The sequence below is a fragment of the Oncorhynchus clarkii genome, chromosome 18, assembly GCF_045791955.1.
Source record: "Oncorhynchus clarkii lewisi isolate Uvic-CL-2024 chromosome 18, UVic_Ocla_1.0, whole genome shotgun sequence".
NCBI lineage: Eukaryota > Metazoa > Chordata > Actinopteri > Salmoniformes > Salmonidae > Oncorhynchus > Oncorhynchus clarkii.
The window spans coordinates 36,360,063-36,377,355 of NC_092164.1; the positions used below are offsets into that span (position 1 = coordinate 36,360,063).

Sequence of the window (17,293 nt, forward strand, 5' to 3'; positions counted from 1 at the left end):
CTAACGGGCATGCGTGTTTGTGCGGTGTGCGTGTAGTCACTTTCTACCGTTCTTTTCCCTGCCTCGCTCTCTCCCTCTCCCCCTCTCCGTGCCCCCAGTCCCAAATTAAACAGAGTTGTGTAATAAGGAGCCGTTAACACGCGAGAAAGAAGGGAGGAGATGACAGAGTGAATTGGAGAAGGGGAAAAAGGTCGAGGGGTTGACCAGCTCGGTGCCTGAAGAGAGATTGGACAGCATGTGTTGGTTCTGTACTGACTAGTTGGTCCAGTTCCATTGACCATATGTTCAGCTTAGAGGCTCAACATCATGTGTTTGTGTTCAGCCTTACAGCTCTGCTGAGTCATCAAATCTCGCCTTCTAAAATCGGTGTCTCTCTCTCCCTCTCACCCCCCCCCCCCCCCTGCTCTCCTCTTTCTCTCCTCTCTCCCCCTCCCTCCTTCCTCCTAGTCCTCGCTCACTCTCTCTCTCTCCCAGAAGACATAATTAGCTTGAATGTATGTACCCCATGCCGCTAAATCATTATCAGCACGTTACAGCAGTTTTAAAACATACACCAACTGATATAATAATACTGTGTAATGTGTTTTTAATGCATATTTATGTTGATCTTTTTTTCTCAGCGTGTCCCCCTGGCTCGTATAAGATGTCATCCAGACAGCAGGAGTGTTTTCCGTGCCCGGCCAACAGTGTGGCTGAGGAGGAAGGATCGGTGGTGTGTGTGTGTGAGGAGGATCACTTCAGGACCCCCCTGGACAACCCCTCCGCCCCCTGCACCCGTAAGACGCGCACATACACACCTGTTCCTATGCAACTCCTCATCTGACTATATTACTCTGTCATATCACCTCTCCTCTAGCCATGTAACCCTGTCATTCCTCTTCTCAGTCTCTCTCTCTCTCTCTCTCTCCTTCACTTCCTCTCTGACCATAATCCCTCCCGCCTCCCACTGACCTTGTCCCTTCATCCCTCCTCCCCTTCCCTAACCTCATCACTTAATTATTCCCTCTCCCTCCCGCTCTCTACCCCATCCCTCCATCCATCAGGTAACCCAATCCCACTGTCCTTCACCCGTCCTTCACCTTATCCCCCTATCGTTTCCCTATTCCCTTCATACTTCACCCATCAGTCCTCCACTCAACCCGAAATCTTCCCTCTAGCCTTCCCCCCCACTTGGTCACCCAATCTCTTTTCACCCCCCCTCCTCTCCCCCCACACTCCCTCCTCCAAAGACGCACATACATTCAAGGCCAATTCCATACCATATCGCCAGGGGCAGCCGTATTGATCTAACCCTCTGTAGTGTTGATGGTTAAATACACACACGCCACCTGATTTAATCCACCTAATACGCTTCTTGAATAATATGCTCTATAGTGTACCAGACAATAAAACACAGAGGGCAGAAATGGAGTGTGCTCATTCGTGGCTCGGATCAGCTCCAGTTTTTTATTTTTATAGCCCTGTAATTAGAAGGTTTAATCACGATATTGATTCCCGGTGCTTTCATATCGATCAGGGGCAGTCGGGGATAGCATTTATAGCTCTTTAATTACCACATTTAATTACAATATTGATCCCGTAATTGTGACCATCTCCTGATTCCACCAAGCTATTGTGTGGAGAGGTGGAGACAGGCAGATGGGAGGACAGACAGATGGAGAGGGGGGGGGAGAACTGAGAAGAGTTGTGAAGGAATGATGGATGGGAAGAGTGAGATTAAGAGGAACTTTGAGAGAGCGATGGAAGAGAAGGAGAGACGAGGCTATGAAGGCCCGGCTGTGTGCGTACAGGTACGTGTTAATGAATAAGTGAAGGTGGGCTGCTCGCTGATGAGCACGTCACACACCACAGCTGTGCCCCACTTCTGGCCACACGCCCATTACCGTGTTACATAACCCCACTGAGAGAGCATTCAGTATACACCCACTGACGCGTTTATCGCCCCTCTACACCTGCACGTTCATTATTACCACAGAAATAGTGTACATTGTCACTTTCCCACAAGTGTTTCTCACACACACACACACACACACACACACACACCACCATCAATATCCTTTAATGGACCAGTACCTTTTATGTTCCGTTCATGTGTTGAAACATGCACGGTTACAGCCCCGCGTCATGTAAAGGCTTTGCCTTGTAATAGCGCAAGGCCTTGAAAGTGACCGTTCTGCGTGCGCATGAGTGTGGTTGACCATTGTCAGAACCTCCTACCAGGTGAAGAGAGGAAGCTATGTAGGACTATTGAGATGCACCCGTCGTATTTCACCTTTTGATAACAGAGAGGATTCTCATTCCGCGAGCACGAACCACCTTTTCTGTGGCGACTCATATTTGCGGTTTGTAAACAAGGCATTTGTTCCAGCCATGACTGTTGACTTAAATAACTAATAGGCAGTCCTTTATCTCTCGCTCTCGCTCTCGCTCGCTCTCTCGCTCTCGCTCGCTCTCTCTCTCTCTCTCTCTCTCTCACACACACAGACACACACACACAGTATACACACACAGTATACACACACAGTATACACACACAGCATTACACTTCACCATAACTAATAGATTTCCCTCCATTTTATTTCTCAATCTGCTGTAAGATGAGGTGGTCGGTAGATCAGGAACTGTCTAGAAATCGCATGAGTGAATAAAGATGGTCGGCGAGCAGCATATTATACACGTCTCACTTACGGCTCCTTTGTTCTGTCGTCATAAACACACACGTTTCATCTAGACCAGGCAGGCTTTAGTTGCTTTGGCTAGTCTTATTTTCTCTGTTCTTCTCCCCCCCCCCCCCCCCCCCCCCCCATGCATCACCCATAATCCCTTTCTCATCTCAATCCTATCAAGGTATTACGTAGGCATCGTAGCCAGATGTGTGCTAGCGCAATGACACCACGTAGCTACCATTCTGGGGCGGGCTACACTTTGAGAATGGGACTACAGAGGGAAGTGTTCCGTAGTAATTGGTTGCCACTGGTTTTAATGCTGAATTCAAATGCATTCCATCATACTGATGTCTGATGTACTGGTGCCTAGTCTGTTACGTCCTCACTTTTCTGCTTTGCTGCACGGTATATCGCTGTTATCTTGGTCAGGTCGTAATTGTAAAAGAGAATGTGTTCTCAGTGACTTACCTGGTTAAATAAAGGCAAAATGAAAACCTGCTGTGGCACTGTAGGTAGTAAGTACATCATACAGAATAATCATATGTCATAGAAATGCCTCACACTTTTAAACATCATACGTAAGACGAGCACTAAATGTGACTTATTCTCCCTCCCAGGCCCCCCCTCTCCTCCCAAAGACTTGGTCTACACCCTCAAGCAGTCCACCATGATCCTGGAGTGGAGCGCGCCAACGGACACTGGCGGCAGGGGGGACCTGACCTACAGCGTGGGCTGCCGCCGGTGCCTGGGGCTGCAGTGTGAGCCGTGCGGGGCCAGCGTGGGCTTCATGCCCCAGCAGAGTGGGTTGACCGAACGCACGGTCACCGTGGTCAACCTCATGGCCAACTCCAACTACACGTTGACGGTCGAGGCCCTCAATGGCGTATCAGAGCTCCTGCCCAACAAGAGGTTCTACACACAGGTCAACGTGTCAACTAGCGTGCCAGGTCAGTGGAAGTTGTGTTCACACACAGTCTTGCATAACTAACCTTGTGGGGACACAATTCAGTCCAATTCAAAATACTATTTTCCCTAACCCTAACCTTAATCCGAAAACCTAACCCTAAAACTAACCCTAGCTCCTAACATTAAACCTAATTCTAACCTTAACCCTAAACCCCCTAGAAATAGCATTTGACCTATGGGAGACTAACAAAAGTCACCAGTTGGTCAAATTTTTGTTTGTTTACTATTCTTGTGCGGACATCACCCTGATTCTCGTTCTTTACCCTCAAATCAGAAACACCACGAACGTCTTAGGACAAAGGAGTGCTCAAAAGCACACTGTACACAAACTCTGAACTGATGACACACACACCCTGGGCTCAGCGCTAGCTAAAAGATTCCCGTCATCACGGTGTGGCCATCTCATATTCATCCACACCCTTCACAAAGCCATTAGCTTTAAAAAAAGCACTCAGCAAAGTGTCCCTGTCACACACACCCAGCAACCCCCCCCCCACCACCACCACCACCGACCCAGACTCCATACATTCTCACACATTTGATGACTCATGTTTATTCAACTTGTCTGCATTCTCCGGCTGATATTTCACAAACATCGACCTGCTGTGGGGAAAAAGGAAAAATGAAGTGTTTCATTTGCATATGCAGAGGAAAGACTAAATGGAAGCCCTCGAAGTGAGAGCGTGTTTTGTACTCTAATTGTTAATTAGTGGAAGCAAATGCAATGCGTTATGAATGGAGCTTGTATTAATGCACATTTGGAAATGGAACGCCAGCACTTTGGAGGTTCCACGGTGGGGCAAAATCAACTCACACACACACACACACACATGAAGTCATTAAGGAGAGCTATCACGGTGGCTTCTTCACACCAAATGTTTTACTCCAATATTCATGATTTGGTAAAGGAGCAGGTATGTTTTTGTGGTGTATTTGTGTGCAAGCTTGTATATGTGTGTGTGTGTGTGTGTGTGAGCTTGTAAGGGAGTGTGTGTACTGTACATGTGTGCGTGCATGAAAATGTGTTTGTTTGGGAGTGTGTACTTGCGTGCGTGCCTCTGTGTGTGACCATACTCTAGATTCACTCAGTTATCCTCATAACCAGGGATGTTAACTAGTCACCTTTCGGTGAAATTCTACGTGGCTGTAAGCGAACAAGTGATGTGCGTTTGGAGCAATACTGGCTTCTGTATCCAAGGCTCAGCCAATCGTTTACATAACAGCAGAATGCAGCGCAGCACGTGACCGAAGAGAGACGACACGTCCAACTTACTAGTTACAGCATCTGCACGTGACTGAAGAGAGACGAGACGACCAACTTACTAGTTACAGCATCAGCACGTGACTGAAGAGCGACGAGACGACCAACTTACTAGTTACAGCATCAGCACGTGACTGAAGAGAGAAGAGACAACCAACTTACTAGTTACAGCATCAGCACGCGACTGAAGAGAGACGAGACGACCAACTTACTAGTTACAGCATCAGCACGTGACTGAAGAGAGACGAGACGACCAACTTACTAGTTACAGCATCAGCACGTGACTGAAGAGAGAAGAGACGACCAACTTACTAGTTACAGCATCAGCACGTGACTGAAGAGAAGTGATGACCAACTTACTAGTAACAGCATCAGCACGCGACTGAAGAGAAGTGATGACCAACTTACTAGTTACAGCATCAGCACGTGACTGAAGAGAGACGAGACGACCAACTTACTAGTTACAGCATCAGCACGTGACTGAAGAGAGACGAGACGACCAACTTACTAGTTACAGCATCAGCACGTGACTGAAGAGAGACGAGACGACCAACTTACTAGTTACAGCATCAGCACGCGACTGAAGAGAGACGAGACGACCAACTTACTAGTTACAGCATCAGCACGTGAGACGGGGGTGAGAAGGTTACAGCAGCACGTCCCCTGAACGATAAGGAAGAGGTAACATTAGGTGAGAAGCCTGACAACGGAGACGGGGGTGAGAAGGTTACAGCAGCACGTCCCCTGAACGATAAGGAAGAGGTAACATTAGGTGAGAAGCCGGACCACGGAGACGGGGGTGAGAAGGTTACAGCAGCACGTCCCCTGAACGATAAGGAAGAGGTAACATTAGGTGAGAAGCCTGACAACGGAGACGGGGGTGAGAAGGTTACAGCAGCACATCCCCTGAACAATAAGGAAGAGGTAACATTAGGTGAGAAGCCGGACCACGGAGACGGGGGTGAGAAGGTTACAGCAGCACGTCCCCTGAACGATAAGGAAGAGGTAACATTAGGTGAGAAGCCTGACAACGGAGACGGGGGTGAGAAGGTTACAGCAGCACGTCCCCTGCACGATAAGGAAGAGGTAACATTAGGTGAGAAGCCGGACCACGGAGACGGGGGTGAGAAGGTGATGAAGCGTACTTCATGAGCTGTAACCCGAAAAACAACTGGCATTTGGAAAATTTGAGGTGAGGGAGAAGGTGTGAGGGAACAAGTATTAGTATCTTGCTAGCTGGATCAAATTCTCTGTTAGCTAGCCAGAGTAATGTTGAGCAACATTAGCCAACTTAACGGATCAAATAATTGAGTATATGGTGTGAAAATTAGCTTGCTAATAAAGTCAGACAGCTAACGTTAAAACATCAATATTTGACTCTGTGTTTCACAGAAAGTATTTGACTCTAGTGACAAGATTAAGGAAATTAGAAGGGGGGAGGGGTGTTTCGGCAAGGCCATTTCTTGCCTGCCGAAATTCTCCTCCCCCCCTAATTTCCTTAATTTTGTGGCTAGGGTTAGGTACTTTCTGTGGCACATATCAGTGTCAAATACTTTCTATAGAACAAACTTCACGTCAGGATAGGCAACAAAAATGAATAATTCATGCATGTGTGTTATATTAAACATAGAAGAGGGAGTAAAATGTAGGCAAGCAATAAACATTTCAGAACAACTACTAGTCAAATAAGACATGGGAGAGATGATGAATTTTGGCAAAGAGATTTATTTATAGATGAATACACTTGAAACAAATAGCCAAACCAAAAACTGCAGACATGACTAGCGCCTCCCCCGCGATCAAAGGACACAAATAAAAAATTGCTTTCTGCTACTAAGATCAGTGAAATGTAGGCTAAACTGACAACAGAGTGAAGAGCAGAAGTCTCAACTAGCAAGCAAGTCGCAGCAATGAAGAATTGAGTGTGTGTGCATTCACGCGAAGGGGGGGGGGTTCTGTCAGGGGGGAGATTTTTGACACAACACCGTTCCTCAAGTTATAACGCGTCAGTTGCTTACTGGACCCTGGCAATCTGTGTGAAAATAGTTAACTCGCTAACGAACTAACCACTATCTGTTAACTAATGTTTTCCCTGTACAGTATGTGGTTCATTTTCAGAATGAGAGAATTAGGTGAAAATGAGGCGTTGCAAGTGTATTCAGGGATCAAGTGTAGCTCATGCCGGGCCTGGCTTAAGCTGGATGCCACTATAGAGGTGAAAGAAACACCACACACTTTCCCTCTTTCTATACAGTGGATAAAAAGGGGTATGCCAGGTATACTCTCTGCCTGAAAGAGATCAATTATGCCAACAAAGGGTATCATGCTCTGCTGGCACATTGTTGAACAGATGTCCACAGGCAGTAAGTGTACAATGTAATAATGTGCAGTGTAGCTCAAATATATAGTTTTTGTTGTGTTGAGCTTCACAGTAACACGTGTGTGTGCGTGAGTGAGGGGGATTATAAAGTGTTTTAACTCTGTGAACATTATTTTTGCACACATGTAGTCTTGTGCACTTGATCAATGTCTATAGTGGCCACTATAATATAGCATTGTTTCATTCTATTTCTACTTTAAGATGTTTTTTTCCCAAGTGCAATATGTGTGTGTTGTCACAAGCATTGTATTATAAAGGCTGTCATGGTCACAAGTGTTCTATTATAAAGGCTGTCATGGTCACAAGCGTTGTATTATAAAGGCTGTCATGGTCACAAGCGCTGTACTATAAAGGCTGTCATGGTCACAAGCGTTGTATTATAAAGGCTGTCATGGTCACAAGCGTTGTATTATAAAGGCTGTCATGGTCACAAGCGTTGTATTATAAAGGCTGTCATCGTCACAAGCGTTGTATTATAAAGGCTGTCATGGTCACAAGCGTTGTATTATAAAGGCTGTCATGGTCACAAGCGTTGTATTATAAAGGCTGTCATCGTCACAAGCGTTGTATTATAAAGGCTGTCATGGTCACAAGCGTTGTATTATAAAGGCTGTCATGGTCACAAGCATTCTATTATAAAGGCTGTCATGGTAACAAGCGCTGTATTATAAAGGCTGTCATGGTCACAAGCGTTCTATTATAAAGGCTGTCATGGTAACAAGCGCTGTATTATAAAGGCTGTCATGGTCACAAGCGTTCTATTATAAAGGCTGTCATGGTAACAAGCGCTGTATTATAAAGGCTGTCATGGTCACAAGCGTTGTACTATAAAGACTGTCATGGTAACAAGCGTTCTATTATAAAGGCTGTCATGATAAGAAGCGTTGTATTATAAAGGCTGTCATGGTCACAAGCGTTCTATTATAAAGGCTGTCATGGTCACAAGCGTTGTATTATAAAGGCTGTCATGGTCACAAGCGTTGTATTATAAAGGCTGTCATGGTCACAAGCGTTGTATTATAAAGGCTGTCATGGTAACAAGCGTTGTATTATAAAGGCTGTCATGGTAACAAGCGTTCTATTATAAAGGCTGTCGTGATAAGAAGCGTTCTATTATAAAGGCTGTCATGGTCACAAGCGTTCTATTATAAAGACTGTCATGATAAGAAGTGTTCTATTATAAAGGCTGTCATGGTCACAAGCGTTGTATTATAAAGGCTGTCATGGTCACAAGCGCTGTATTATAAAGGCTGTCATGGTCACAAGCGTTGTATTATAAAGGCTGTCATGGTCACAAGCGTTGTATTATAAAGGCTAACATGGTAACAAGCGCTGTATTATAAAGGCTGTCATGGTCACAAGCGTTCTATTATAAAGGCTGTCATGGTCACAAGCATTGTATTATAAAGGCTGTCATGGTCACAAGCTTTCTATGATAAAGGCTGTCATGGTAAAAAGCGCTGTATTATAAAGGCTGTCATGGTTACAAGCGTTGTATTATAAAGACTATCATGATAAGAAGCGTTGTATTATAAAGGCTGTCATGGTCACAAGCGTTGAATTATAAAGGCTGTCATGGTCACAAGCGTTCTATTATAAAGGCTGTCATGGTCACAAGCATTGTATTATAAAGGCTGTCATGGTTACAAGCGTTGTATTATAAAGGCTGTCATGGTCACAAGCGTTGTATTATAAAGGCTGTCATGGTCACAAGCGTTGTATTATAAAGGCTGTCATGGTCACAAGCGTTGTATTATAAAGGCTGTCATCGTCACAAGCGTTGTATTATAAAGGCTGTCATGGTCACAAGCGTTGTATTATAAAGGCTGTCATGGTCACAAGCATTCTATTATAAAGGCTGTCATGGTAACAAGTGTTGTATTATAAAGGCTGTCATGGTCACAAGCGTTGTATTATAAAGGCTTTCATGGTCACAAGCGCTGTATTATAAAGGCTGTCATGGTCACAAGCGCTGTATTATAAAGGCTGTCATGGTAACAAGCGTTGTATTATAAAGGCTGTCATGGTCACAAGCGTTGTATTATAAAGGCTGTCATGGTCACAAGCGTTGTATTATAAAGGCTGTCATGGTCACAAGCGATGTATTATAAAGGCTGTCATGGTCACAAGCGCTGTATTATAAAGGCTGTCATGGTCACAAGCGTTGTATTATAAAGGCTGTCATGGTCACAAGCGTTGTATTATAAAGGCTGTCATGGTCACAAGCGTTGTATTATAAAGGCTGTCATGGTAACAAGCGTTGTATTATAAAGGCTGTCATGGTAACAAGCGTTCTATTATAAAGGCTGTCATGGTCACAAGCGTTCTATTATAAAGGCTGTCATGATAAGAAGCGTTCTATTATAAAGGCTGTCATGGTCACAAGCGTTCTATTATAAAGACTGTCATGATAAGAAGCGTTCTATTATAAAGACTGTCATGATAAGAAGTGTTCTATTATAAAGGCTGTCATGGTCACAAGCGTTGTATTATAAAGGCTGTCATGGTCACAAGCGCTGTATTATAAAGGCTGTCATGGTCACAAGCGCTGTATTATAAAGGCTGTCATGGTCACAAGCGTTGTATTATAAAGGCTGTCATGGTCACAAGTGCTGTATTATAAAGGCTGTCATGGTCACAAGCGTTGTATTATAAAGGCTGTCATGGTCACAAGCGTTGATTTATAAAGGCTGTCATGGTCACAAGCGTTGTATTATAAAGGCTGTCATGGTCACAAGCGTTGTATTATAAAGGCTGTCATGGGCACAAGCGCTGTATTCTAAAGGCTGTCATGGTCACAAGTGTTCTATTATAAAGGCTGTCATGGTCACAAGCGTTGTATTATAAAGGCTGTCATGGTCACAAGCGTTGTATTATAAAGGCTGTCATGGTCACAAGCGTTGATTTATAAAGGCTGTCATGGTCACAAGCGTTGTATTATAAAGGCTGTCATGGTCACAAGCGTTGTATTATAAAGGCTGTCATGGTCACAAGCGTTGTATTATAAAGGCTGTCATGGTAACAAGCGTTGTATTATAAAGGCTGTCATGGTAACAAGCGTTCTATTATAAAGGCTGTCATGGTCACAAGCGTTCTATTATAAAGGCTGTCATGATAAGAAGCGTTCTATTATAAAGGCTGTCATGGTCACAAGCGTTCTATTATAAAGACTGTCATGATAAGAAGCGTTCTATTATAAAGACTGTCATGATAAGAAGTGTTCTATTATAAAGGCTGTCATGATAAGAAGCGTTCTATTATAAATGCTGTCATGGCTAACTGCAATATTAGTGTAGTTTTGTTCTCAAGACTTGAGTGTCATTTGCAGTAAAGTCTTGGCAACAAATTACATTGGATTGCTTTCTTTAAATTTTTTAGCTGTGAGTTAGGTTCACATAAACCACTTTTTAGTTTACACACATAGACTGATCATGTAGATCATATTCTTTGTTGTTTAATTAGTTAACCTGCATTTCCCCCTAGCAGGGATTTGTTTACATGTTTCAGTGCAAAAAAATAATAAAAGTCACCTTTTGCGGCCCTCAGCAGTTTGCATCCCTGCATAACTCAACACACAATCTTATATATAAATATATTTATATATATCTTCTGACTAGTACTATATATATATTACTAGTCAGAAGTTTGGACACACCTACTCATTCAAAGGTTTCTCTTTATATTTACTATTTTCTACATTGTAGAATAATAGTGAAGACAAAACTATGAAATAGCACATCATGTATTAACCAAAAAAGTGTTAAATAGATATATTTGAGATTCTTCATAGTAGCCACCCTTTGCCTTGATGACAGCTTGCACTCTCTTGGCATTCTCTCAACCAGCTTCATGAGGTAATTAATCACCTGGAATTAATTTCAATTAACCTTGCCTTGTTAAAAATTAATTTGTGGAATTTATTTCCTTAATGCGTTTGAGCCAATCAGGTTTGTTGTGACAAGGTAGGGGTGGGATACAGAAAATAGCCCTATTTGGTAAAAGACCAAGTCCATATTAGGGCAAGAACAGCTCAAATAAGCAAAGAGCAACAACAGTACTTTGACTGACACGAAGGTCAGTCAATACGGAACATTTTAAGAACTTCTTCAAGTGTAGTCGCAAAAACCATGCACTATGACGAAAGGAAGACCCAGAGTTACCTCTGCTGCAGATTATAAATCCATTAATAAATGCTTCACAGAGTTCAAGTAACAGACACATCTCAACATCAACTGTTCAAAGGAGACTGCGTGAATCAGGCCTTCATCAGGCCTTCAGGCCTTCGGCAAAGAAACCACTACTAAAGGACACCAATAAGAAGAAGAGACTTGCTTGGGCCAAGAAACACAAGCGATGAACATTAGACCGGTGGAAATCTGTCCTTTTGGTCTGATTTTTGATTCCAACCCCTGTGTCTTTGAGACACAGACTAGGTGATATGATGATCTCTTCATTTGTGGTTCCACCATGAAGCATGGAGGAGGAGGTGTGGTGGTGCTTTGCTAGTGACACTGTCTGTGACTTATTTAGAATTCAAGGCACACTTAACCAGCATGGCTAACACAGCATTCTGCGGTGACCTTTTTTGGTTGCTACATGATTCCATATGTGTTATTTTATAGTTTTGAAGTCTTCACTATTATTCTACAATGTAGAAAATAGTAAAAATCAAGAAAAACCCTTGAATGAGTAGGTGTCCAAACTTTTGACTGGTACTGTGTGTGTATATACAGTGGGGAGAGTAAGTATTTGATACACTGCCGATTTTGCAGGTCTGTAATTTTTATCATAAGTACACTTCAACTGTGAGAGACGGAATCCAGAAATCCAGAAAATCACATTGTATGATTTTTAAGTAATTCATTTGTATTTTATGGCATGACATAAGTATTTGATACATCAGAAAAGCAGAACTTAATATTTGGTACAGAAACCTTTGTTTGCAATTACAGAGATAATACGTTTCCTGTAGTTCTTGCCCAGGTTTGCACACACTGCAGCAGGGATTTTGGCCCACTTTTCCTTCAGGTTTCGGGGCTGTCGCTGGGCAATACGGACTTTCAGCTCCCTCCAAATATGTTCTATTGGGTTCAGGTCTGGAGACTGGCTAGGTCACTCCAGGACCTTGAGATGCTTCTTACGGATCCACTCCTTAGTTGCCTTGGCTGTGTGTTTCAGGTCATTGGCAAACTTCAGACGGGCCTGGACATGCGCTGGCTTGAGCAGGGAGACCTTGCTTTTCTCTGGTTTTCTTTGAGACTGTGGTCCCAGCTCTCTTCAGGTCATTGACCAGGTCCTGCCGTGAAGTTCTGGGCTGATCCCTCACCTTCCTCATGATCATTGATGCCCCACGAGATGAGATCTTGAATGAAGCCCCAGACCGAGGGTGATTGACCGTCATCTTGAACTTCTTCAATTTTCTAATAATTGCGCCAACAGTTGTTGCCTTCTCACCAAGCTGCTTGCCTATTGTCCTGTAGCCCATCCCAGCCTTGTGCAGGTCTACAATTTTATCACTGATGTCCATACACAGCTCTCTGGTCTTGGCCATTGTGGAGAGGTTGGAGTCTGTTTGATTGAGTGTGTGGACAGGTGTCTTTTATACAGGTAACGAGTTCAAACAGGTGCAGTTAATACAGGTAATGAGTGGAGAACAGAAAAACGAACAGGACTGTGACTGAGCCGGAATTCTTACTGGTTGGTAGGTGATCAAATACTTATGTTATGCAATAAAATGCAAATTCATTACTTAAAAATCATACAATGTGATTTTTTTAGATTCCGTCTCTCACAGTTGAAGTGTACCTATGATAAAAATTACAGACCTCTACATGCTTTGTATGTAGGAAACACTGGTTTTGCAGGTTATCAAATACTTGTTCTCCCCACTGTGTGTGTGTGTGTGTGTATATATATATATATATATATAAACACACACACCGGTTGGCTGAACACACATAAACATTGAACACACACACACGCCAAGGGAAAGCACTCACTCGTTATGTCGCACAGAGAGAGATACAAACTGACAAGTGCACAAATGCTGAGCGAACGGGGGCCTTGAAGGCCTCTTCAGCTCAGGGCCAGTTGCATTCTTAGACCTGAGTTTTGAGATCAAAGACCCAAGTCGTCAATGCCAGGAAGTAGCCTTAACCTTTTACCTAACTCAAGTACTAAAGACATAAAGCAGGGGTGGCAAACTAATTCCATGGAGGGCCTAGCGTGTGCTAGACAACCAGGTGAGGGGATTTCCTTACTAATTAGAGACCTTAATTAATCAATCAAGTACAAGGGAGGATGGGAAATCTGCGGACACTCTGCCCTCTGTGGAATGAGTTTGACACGTGACGTGGAGGCTGCCAGCACTCCAAAAGGCTCCCGTCTCGTCTGTCTTCCGTGCCACACACCTCCAACTACAACGACGCTTGTCTTTTTCTCGATCTCTTCCTGTTTTCTACCTCCTTATCGCACTCTCCTTTTCCCCCTCTCCCATTGTCTGCACTCTTTTTTTAATTTGTTCTTTCACCTTTTCTGTTCTCCCTTCAATCCTTTTCCTGTGTCTCATACCCCCCCCCCCCTCTCTCTCTCTAACCAGCCCTACTAATTTAGACATAAATCTCCCTGGTCCAGAGAGTGGAACGGGGGCCTTTCTCATTGTGTGCTTCTCTGAGTGCTGCCCGCCTGGGGCCTTTATACATTAAGAAGGAGAGACGTTATAAAATGCTGCCAGTTTATGCCCTGTGCATATTTTAGGCTAATCCACTCTGTGTAGAGCTGCTCCCTCTAGTCCCCACACAGCCAATAAACTATACTGCTGCGCTCTCTCCAAGGTTAGAGACCAACATTCTCGGCAAGCCATGTGTAGACTCTCTCTCTCTCTCTCTCTCTCTCAATGGCTGTCACGGCTTAGAGTTGATGTATGGCTATTATGGGCTGTTAGCAGCCATGTCCTTCTGTTTGTTGTCGCGGGGATTGAGTGAGTTGGACAGCGCCATATTCCTGTGGGACGTTTATGGCGAGGTGTATGGGCGTTTTAAACGTGTATTAGAAGGCCTGCATTATCCACGCGCCATTGAGACACTTCTCCTCAGATCACCAACCAAGCATGACCAAACCCCTGATGCAATCCGCTCCCCTCGAAGGTTAAGCGTGCTAACGCCCTTTGTGCGTCCTGAGACAATACCCCATAAAAGCCCCCACTGACCTTTATGAGAACTGCATTACCGACTGAGCACAGACTTCTCTTACTCCTTTTTCCACTCGCACGCGCTCTCTTCTCTCTCTCTCTTTCTTCTCCCCATCCCCCTCTCTCACGTGCAGCTGTAACGTATTCGGGCTTGTTGTGCTGGCTAAGCCTGTTAGCTGGAGGTGGGAGCGCAACACTTTGGTGTCCGCTACTGCTCTAATCTAAAATAGGGGTTATTTAGCCTGCAGGCTACAGCTGTGTGTGTGTGTGTGTGTTTGTGTGTGTGTGTGTGAAAAAGCACACACTGTGAAAGTAGAGTCTGTAAACTAGCTATGAACTGGGGAGCGGTGCAAGGGGGCCTGTCCCCTGAAAGCCTCCAAAGGAATGCACACACCCTGACAGAAAGGATTTCCCATGAATGGAGAGAGGGGGTTTATCGGTACGCCACAGACCCTCAAGAGGGGGCTGGGGGTATAGAGGATTGGCTGAATGGAAGGGTGTGTGAAGAGCGGGAGTTGGGTAAATGGGGATCATTCCTGCCCCAAGGGGCTCATGGGACCCATAATCCAGCTGTGGGTTATGGGTGTGTGTGTGTCCCCGTCACGCTTTAATTGTGCGTGTGTCGTTTGTGTATGAGAGTGAGAGAAGGTAATGTCTGTCATATGTATCAGGTCACGCTGGAAGTGTGCGTATGGCGATTGCGTGCGTACAAGTGTACATCATCCGCCCTGAGGATGCCATAGTGTAGGATAGGCTATTGCGCAACACCCATCAATATTTTCCTTTTCTATTGTTCAGATGAACTAAATGATCTGGCGATCCGGTTATGAAATGTCATGCTTATTATAAATCCATAGCCCTATAGCCCTATTCGGACAGGACTAGTATTAGGTTACTAGAGACATTGGTTATGTAATTATTATCATGTGTGTTATTCCAGATGACGATTCGCACGGGATTTGTTTTTCCAAACTTCCCCCTGTAATTTAAATTCAATTGAGTCTTATGATGGTTTTAATTCTAGGTGTGATTTATATTTCAATATGTCTAAATGATCAAAGGCTCGACTGATAACTCGTGCCTGGCTGCCGACTGTCTAGATGTCCCCATTTTAATATTTACATTGAAGAATTGTGATCATAATCGTTATTTTAGCGGTAGTTGTCATTTCCCAAAATGTTTTATATGTCGTTCGCATGAAATGTGTGCGCAGAACTTGTTTATTTTAAGCGTCAATTTATCAAAAGCAATTCTTGTTTTCTTGCTCAAACTGCGAGCAGCACCTGTCAAATCTCTGTCATGTCTCGGAAAACACAGGGATGTCGTTTCGCGTGGGACTAGTAGAATATTGTCAGAGGACCTTGGAGTTCTACCATCACCCCCAAAGATGGAGGTTATTCTGTCTGGAATTGTTCATCTACCGCCATGTAAAAATGACTGACGTGGCAGATTTGCACAGAACAAAAATGATGGATGGGGTGTTTTTGTGCTCGTGCACATAATTACGTTCCCCGGCCTCCCCCAGTAAAACGAATCCCGTCTGAATAGGGCTGATGTTTATCCTGAAATAGACTATTAAATGAGAGAGCCTATGTTGTTGATAGACCATAATGTGTGTCTCCTCGCTGATGTCAATGACTAAATGGGCAATGGAAACGCCTAAGAAAGCTGATAATTGAGCATGTGACTTGATGGTGAAAGCCCAGTATTAGAATCACTGCTGTCCCTTTTTTAATTATAGGCTTATTGTTACTTTGTGGATTTAAAATCACAATGTTTTTATTTATTTAGTTAACCTTTTTTATTTATTTAACTAGGCAAGTCAATTAAGTAGAAATTCTTATTTACAGTGCCGGCCTACCGCGGTCAAACCCAGACGACGCTGGGCCAGCCCAATCACGGCCGGATGTGACACAGCCTGGATTCGAACCGGGGACTGTAGTGACGCCTCTAGCACTGAGATGCAGTGCCTTAGACCCCTGTGCCACTCGGGAGCCCATATGAATGAATTTGCATTATGCCATAGTCTAAAAAACAGCCATACATGATTTAATGAAAACACAACATTTTTTGATTCTAATAAGACTCATAAACAAACAGCTCAGCCATTTCCAGGCCAAACACAATGAAACTCCAGGTATTGTAGCCTACAGTGCACAGAGGGTTCTGTACGCGGCGTTGTACCCTCACAGATGCGTTTTGCTCGACAAAAAGCCACGTAAGCCCAAATCCCCCAGCCCCAGAGCGGTGGCCTCTCCAGTTGTTGAGGTCCTCAGTGGCATGTTTAAAGCCCTTTAGATGAGGGGAAGAGGAAAGCGGAGAGTGGGGGTCGGGGGGCTGGGATTGACATTTCAATATCTTCAGAGGATTTATTCGGCCTGCTTTAGATGCCCTGGTCCCTGTGGAGATGCATGGTGGCTCAGCGCACCTCTATGGGAATCCTCCTGAGGGGAGGGGGAGGGGGGCAAGATCACGAGAGGAGGACAGGAGGTGGAGAGGAGGACAGGAGGTGGAGAGGAGGACAGGAGGTGGAGAGGAGGACAGGAGGTGGGGAGGAGGACAGGAGGTGGACAGGAGGACAGGACAGGAGGTGGACAGGAGGACAGGACAGGAGGTGGACAGGAGGACAGGACAGGAGGTGGACAGGAGGACAGGACAGGAGGTGGACAGGAGGACAGGACAGGAGGTGGACAGGAGGACAGGACAGGAGGTGGACAGGAGGACAGGACAGGAGGTGGAGAGGGGAGGGCAGGAGGTGGAGAGGGGAGGGCAGGAGGTGAGGCAGGAAGTGGTAAGGAGAGGTGAGGTCGGAGGAGGTGAGGAGGAGAGAG

At 44.6% G+C, this 17,293-nt stretch overlaps 1 protein-coding gene across 1 annotated transcript in view; it reads left to right on the forward strand.

The window, feature by feature from the left end:
• LOC139373395 (ephrin type-A receptor 7-like) overlaps positions 1–17,293 on the forward strand; it is a 332,457-nt gene that overhangs the window by 231,189 nt on the left and 83,975 nt on the right. The window contains exons 4-5 of the mRNA XM_071113849.1: positions 621–776; positions 3,284–3,613. Coding sequence (XP_070969950.1) covers positions 621–776; positions 3,284–3,613 — 486 coding nt within the window. The remainder of the gene's footprint in view (positions 1–620; positions 777–3,283; positions 3,614–17,293) is intronic.